Below are 7117 nucleotides of genomic sequence, written 5' to 3'. Positions count from 1 at the left end.
TTCCTGAGATGATTCTGAAATTCAGGTGGGATGAAATTAAAGTCATATTTTGGCTCCTGTCGATTCGGTTTAATTTTCCTCAGCTTCAGCTTGAATGTGCATATGAGTAGTTGGTGGTCTGTTCCAAAATCAGCTCCTGGCCTAGTTTTCACAGCTGATATTGAGCTTCTCCAGCGGTTTCAAAATTGCCACCTTCAAAACTACTATCAATTAATTATGAAGCACCTGAATTGTCAATCACTTATTTTTCATTCATTCTTTAAATGAGAAATACCATTTCAAGGAATAATGAATAATTTCAAAGTCTTTACTTATCAAGGTTGACATATTACCTTTTTATAAGCACTAGTGTTACTAGGACACTGATGTGTCAAATGCGTTATTGACCGGTTACCCAATGCTGAGAGAGAGTGGGATGGAGCTCCCTGATTAAAACAAGCATGGAAGGAGGAGTGGCATCCCCTTCCATAATAGCTTGCCTCCGGAAACCCTATGAACCTGGAGAGAGGATGAAAGGCACCCAAGGGCCGAGGACTCTCCTTCATAGGGTCGCTATGAGTTGCCTGCGGCTGGATGGCACTTAACAACAACAATAGTGTTACTAAAGGTAATATGAAATTGAAAGAGCCTAATAAATGTTAAACCAAAATATTTTACCAAGAATATATCTTTAGTAGTATATTCCAAAGTTTCTATATTTTTCTTTACTGAAAGGAAATAATGATTAAGCTTATTTCTTCACTGAGAAATCAAATCTTAATGTAGATTAAAATATTAGACACACACACACACACATACAAATATATATACAAGTATATATATTTACTATTATCAGTTAAGGAGCTCTGGTGACCTAGTGGCAAGAAGCTGTGCTACAATCTCAAAGACACTTGGTTCAAGGCCACTAGTTGCTCTGGGGGAGAAGGATGGGCAGTGTCCTCCCATAAGCATAACTGCCTCTGAAAATCCTCCAGAGGATCAGCTATGAGTCTGTTCCAACTTTATGGTATACAACAATAATAACAATAATCAATTAGGCATCTATACTGTTGTTTATTATTGTGTTGTAGAGTTCATGGAAGATAAATTTATAATGCTTGTTGTTGTGCACCATAGAGTCAGAAACAACTCATAGCTGACCCTATCACAAGTTTCCAAGGAGATTGCTTTACCTCCTCCCCCAGAGCAGCTGGTGAACTTGAACTGTGTGCCTTTGGGATTGCAGCACAACTTCTTGTCACTAGGCCATCAAGAATTGAGAAATAAATTAGCCATTCACAACATTAAGAAAGCCTTTGGAAGCTTTGAAAATTCCTAATCTAGAAGATTATTTTATCTTGACCCTAGGATATATGAACATACAATTATTAAAGTTAATTATTGAAGTTTTGTTTTTTCAAGCTATGTTAACTCATACACGTATGCATATTTTCCCTTTATAAATTCTATCAAATCAATCCACAGGCAATTAATTTTTTTTTAAATTTGTTCATTTGCAATCTGTCAACCTCAAGCATAAATCTCATTTCTCTGGAATAGCACATAGTGAATACTTTTAAAAATTATTATTGGTTTGCTTTCAAAGTTCATATACACTATTTTTCCTTCACATTGTGTTTCATACAATCGTATTCATGTATTATGTTTTATAAATTTAATCACCAGTGTTCCTTGCCCATAAGTACCCTGTCTTTTCACATGGATAATTCCCATGTATTTCCCTCTTTCTCTCTACTAATCAAACTGGGGAAACCTGTGGTTTTGCCCCTACCCATTCTCACCCCTCTCGATCTTGAGTTCCAATATATGTTTTACCAGTTATCTTTCTATTTTTACAATAATAGTCTTATGCAGTATTGATCCTTATGAGACTGTGTTAGTTCCTTCAGTGTAATAATGCTCTCCAGCATCTCCGAAGTTACGTAGTATTTTTCAAAATCATTGTTCCTGAGTGCTGTACAGTATTCCATTGTGTGAATACACCACAATTTCTTAATCCAATTGGTTTTGGTTGAACTTTTGGGCTGCTTCTATGTTCTCAAGATAGTGAATAATGCTGCAGTGAACATTGGTATACAAATCTCCACTAGTGTTTCTGTTCTTATTTCCTTGGAGTATATTCCTAGTAATGGAATGGCTGGGTAATATGGAGTTTCTATGTTCAACTTTTTGAGGAACCGCCAAACTGCCTTCCAGAATGGTTGTACCCTTTTACAATCCCACCAAAAGTGTGTGAGAGTTCCCATTCTCTGCATTCTCTCCAACATTTATTGTTTGCTGCCCACTAAACTTTGTCATTGCTACTGGTGTGAGAAGGTATCTCATTGTGGTTTTGATTTACATCTCTCTTAATGCCAGTGATTGGAACATTTCTTCATATGTCCATAGGCCATTTTAATGTCTTCCTCTGTGAAAAGTCTTTCCATGTCTTTTGTCCATTTTATGATTGGGTTATCGGTATTTTTCTTCTGGAGGCCTAATAGTATTCTATAAACTTTTGTTATGAGACATTTGTCTCAGATAGTATTGTCAAATGTTCTCAGTTTCACCATGTTGGAAAAAGTTTTTGATGAGCACAAAGATTTAATCTTCAGAAACTCGAACTCATCAATTTTATCCTCTCTAGGTTTTGCATTTCTGGCTCTATTTGCCAGTCTCTTTATACCATAGGCTAGTCCTTCTAAACTTGGTTCAATTTTGTCTCTTATGAACTTTATGGTTTTAAGTTTTACTCTCAGGTCTCTGAACCATCTTGAGTTGACTTTTTTTTTAAATTTATGCCATTTTTTTGTGGGGAAGAGAGAGAGGGGTGGGAAATGGGACAAAATATTTACTTATCTGAAAATACACCTAAGTACATTCTTTTCTATGATTATTTACATTTGTTTATGGAAAAATATCTATTATTTGGACAAATCCTGTGATATGCCATTTGCTACAAAATGTAGTTCTCCTAAAATAACTGATCAGTTTTTTTAAGATATTGGAAAAATGTATCAAATCTTCACTTATATATCAAACTTTGGGAAAAAAGAAAGAAAATTAAAAAAACCATAAGCCTGGAAAGCTAAGGGGGAGTGGAGGAAAATGAACCAACAAAAAAAACCTCATATTTCTGTTCCTCAGCACATCAACTTCTGCAAGGACACAGTATGTCTGCTGACTTTAAAATGTTTATTCTTTAAAAAATTAGTTGCTTTTTATACAGCTATACAAAGTTCTTAATGTTTCTTTGACAATGGAATATAATGGAATTTTACAACTATATAAAAAAGTTACCTTTGCCTAAGAAACAGTGTGTACTGTGTGTACATAGTTGACTGACAAAATTCTCTATCGTCCAGCACCCTAATTAATTGAGCTATCTCAAAAGGGATATTACGGGATTTCCAAAAGAGAAAAAAGAAAGACACATGCATACACTTTCTCAAAACAGTATCACGGCCCCATTCACAGGCAACTTGCAATAATTGCCAAATACAACTTAGTGATAAGAAAAATCCTCTCAGTAATAAAAAATACTTCTAAGTCCCAATGAAGTACTGCTTTAGTTTAACTATACATTTTTTAAAAATCATGTAACCTTTTGCTATTTCAAATATATTTTTAAAGGCTCATTTTCAAATATGAACCTTCTTTTCCCTTCCCCAATATAGTAAATCCTGAAAAAGATGGAACCTGTGTAAGGCAGAAACCTGTCAGAGAAGAAAAACAAAATATTTTCCACTAAAGAGAGCAACAGAAACATATTAAGACTGTACCCTGTCAAAGGTATAAAACCTGTGAGACCCAAAAAACAAGGCAGTCCCATTAGGTTCTGGCTCTCATAGGTTTCACTGTATCTTTGAAATTAGGCAAGAAAACAAAACACAAAATAAAACCCAGTGCTGGTGACAAATATACAGCGAATTCACTTCTTCATTCTTCAAAAGACTGAAACCAATTTTCAGGAGTAAGAAGAGCTAGAATTTTCATTTTCAGATTTGTTTGTAGACTATGCAGCAAGTTTGTTGTCTTTCTTTCAGAAAGCAGTATGATCGATCCAGACCTTTTAGGGCCCAAAAGCTGTGGTTTTCCTATATTCAAAATCTGCAAACTCTCGGCCCCCACGACCTCCTCTGAATCCACCACGAAACCCTCGAGGGCTGGCGAAGGTGCCACCCCTTCCATTTCTACGCCCTCTGCCTCCACGGAAGCCAAGACCTCCTCGGCCTCGGTAGCCGCCACGGCCACGGTTTGGACGTAGTGGGATTCCAAACGTCTCAGCATTTAATCTTCTTTCTTCAGCCCATGTTGGTTTCTGTTCTCTGTTATCATCACATGAAATATTATCAAAGAAGGATTTCGTTTTGTCATAGTAGCAATTAGGTCTAAATGGATCTTCCTCATCAGCATTTCCTGCACTGTTTTTGGTATCCACTCCTGAGTCTCCTTTGTCTTCACCATTCACAGGTTTCTCCTGCTTCTCAAGTTTATCTCCTTTTAATTGAAGTTTATTATGGAACTCTCTGTCAATTTCTTCGTTAAATTGTGCATTTGCACTTTCAAAGTCAAAGTCTTTCTCAAATTTCATTGGCCCATCTCTCCGAATACCAGATCTTCCCCTGCCACCTCGATGACCCCCACGGCCTCTCCTTGGAGCTGAAGGAGCACCTGGAACTACTTGTTTCTTGCTTTCATTTCTAAGTTGCTCATTTTCTGGCCTTGGAATTTTATGCACTTCAACTCGCCTGTGCTCTTGATTCTCTATTGCTTTTTGGCTGGTAGATGGCAAAGGCCTGGTTGATACAGGGCTCTTTCTCCCAACAGGTGCTGGAGCAGGTAAGTGGGCCGAGGCGGTCTGTACTGCTTGTTCCATGGTTGGGCTTTTTCTCAAAGGGTCTAACTGAGGGCTTGAATGACCTTGTGATAACTGATAACACCGCTTTCATCATGAACAAAAGGAACATGCAAGGACAAGAATTCCTTTTTGAATCATTTGGTTTCTTACTCTTTCTGTCCTGGGATTTTTGATCCCTTTGGCATCTAGCTAACTTAATGATAAGGAATTATGCTGCCAATGCAAATATATGTGGTTTGAATCCACCAACCTCTCTGCAGGAGAAAGATTGTCAATATCCTTCTGTGAGATTTGCTGTGCCTGAAAACCTGCTAGCAAATCAGTTTCAAGTTGGTTCTGACTTGATGATACTCAACATACACATGCAAATACAAGTGTGGAAAATAAAAACCAGTAAGGAGATTATTCAAAGGAGGTATGTTTTGAAATGAATTGTGTCTCCTAGAAGATATATTGGATTGCTGTCATATGGAGAAACAGTGTCAGATATGTTATGTAAGTGAGACTATTTCAGTATTGTGTGTGTCCTAAACCTACTTGTTTCTTAGTGGTATAAAGAACAGTTGAGACAGAGACAAGATAGTATCAACAAGGAACAGATGCCAAGTGAAGAACTCTAATCAGTGAATATCAGGTCTATGAAAGGTGAAATAATAAAGGAAGAAGCATGCTCAAAAATCACATGTTGAATTTTTGCATGACTCTCCTTGATGTTTCTTTTACTATAGAAAGAAAATAAATTTCTTTTCTCTATCTGCTTCAGCAGTACAAGCTAATTCGGACAAATAGTTGATTATATTGATCACATATATTTTTTCAAGAATTTTTGAAATTTTCTAAAATTGTTCATTCTGAAAAAGAAAAGATATTTATACTAAGTCAAAGACTTATGGGTCTAAGTGACATGATTAATCTACACATAGGAAAGAGGACACTTGAATGACATCAAATGTATTTTACTTATGCTTAATTTTTTTGTCTCAAACAACCTGAAGCATTTTACAAGAGTTTGATCTATCATTTTAATACTTCTCTGAAAAAATATATAGTCAGAATTTGGCATTTTTATACAAGTAACTTACCTCAACATATATCTATTCAGCAATAACTAGTCTTCCAAAAATCCAAGTGCAAGACGAAATTCTCAAAAGCACATCCTCTAATAACAGAGTAATGTGGCATTCATAGATAGCACCCAAGTGGGAAAACAGCCAAGTCCACAGGCTTGTAAGCACTCATTAATGCCAAACAAGTGTCTTTATCCTTTTGTTCCTACAAGATGTTTTACCTTGTGTTACTCCATTCTGTTCCTGTGATTTTTATGTTATCGCTCACCATTCAATTCTTTGTGTGCCGGTAGGAGGAAAGCATAGCACAGCTATTTATGTTTGTTTTTCCTTCACAGCAGAGTTGGTATCATTACTTTTAATTAAGCTGGAGAACGGCAGTTTTTCCACTAGAATCAGTGCCTGTTTTCCTTTAAAATAAAAATTTCTTCATCAGGAACAGTGTCTACAAAATCCTGGCTTCAATTAACATGAACACCTTTGTAGTATCTCCAGAGCAATTCAAAACACAGCTATTAAAGCCACTCTAATAATCCAAACACTTTTTAAGGCAAGTCTACAGTCTTCAAAACTTTGTGTTATTATACCACAAGGTATATTCTCTGTGTAGTCTTATAATCCATCACACTGAATATCTTCAAAAGATAGGCTTCCTATAAATTAAAGAAACAATTTGGATGAGTGTGGACAGTAAGTTTACTGACTAAATGGATATATGAAGATAAATGAGGAGTTATGCACAATAAAGTTGTATTTCTACATCTCTGGAATTACCTAATATACTCATAAAAGTATATTTATGTATTATCTACTTCAGATATGCAATTGTTTCAATATAAAAGGTTTACTTCTAGGCAGAAACATGAACTATAAAATATACAAAAAATGAGTGTGTACATGTGTGCTAGTGAATATTATAGAATCTGATTGTTGGTTTTGCTTGAGTGAGTTCTGACTATTTTTCTGCAATAATGCCCCAATCTTAGAAATTTTCCGTAAAATTGGAACCTGGATGTAATTATCTTATAATATTGTTGTTGTTGTTGTTATGTGCCGTCGAGTCATTTGCGACTCATAGCGACCCTATGTACAACAGCCCTAAACTCTGCTCTATCCTGCGCCAACCGCACTGCCTCCAACACAAGCATCCCAATTACCCCAGTCACAGAATTAATCCATCTCATAGAGGGTCTTCCCCTCCTGTGCCGTC

At 36.2% G+C, this 7117-nt stretch overlaps 2 protein-coding genes across 2 annotated transcripts in view; both read right to left on the bottom strand.

Annotated features, from left to right (window-relative positions):
• SGCZ (sarcoglycan, zeta) overlaps positions 1–7117 on the bottom strand; it is a 755475-nt gene that overhangs the window by 49333 nt on the left and 699025 nt on the right. The window lies entirely within an intron of this gene.
• Positions 4052–7117, bottom strand: part of LOC102862048 (protein LSM14 homolog A-like) — a 15278-nt gene continuing 12212 nt past the window's right edge. Inside the window, exon 2 of the mRNA XM_006893563.1 lies at positions 4052–4924. Within this exon, the coding sequence (XP_006893625.1) occupies positions 4052–4924 (873 nt within the window). The remainder of the gene's footprint in view (positions 4925–7117) is intronic.

Source organism: Elephantulus edwardii, unplaced genomic scaffold (genome assembly GCF_000299155.1).
Source record: "Elephantulus edwardii isolate Elephantulus edwardi_28Jun2011 unplaced genomic scaffold, EleEdw1.0 scaffold00128, whole genome shotgun sequence".
NCBI lineage: Eukaryota > Metazoa > Chordata > Mammalia > Macroscelidea > Macroscelididae > Elephantulus > Elephantulus edwardii.
This window is presented reverse-complemented; position numbering and strand designations above follow the sequence as displayed.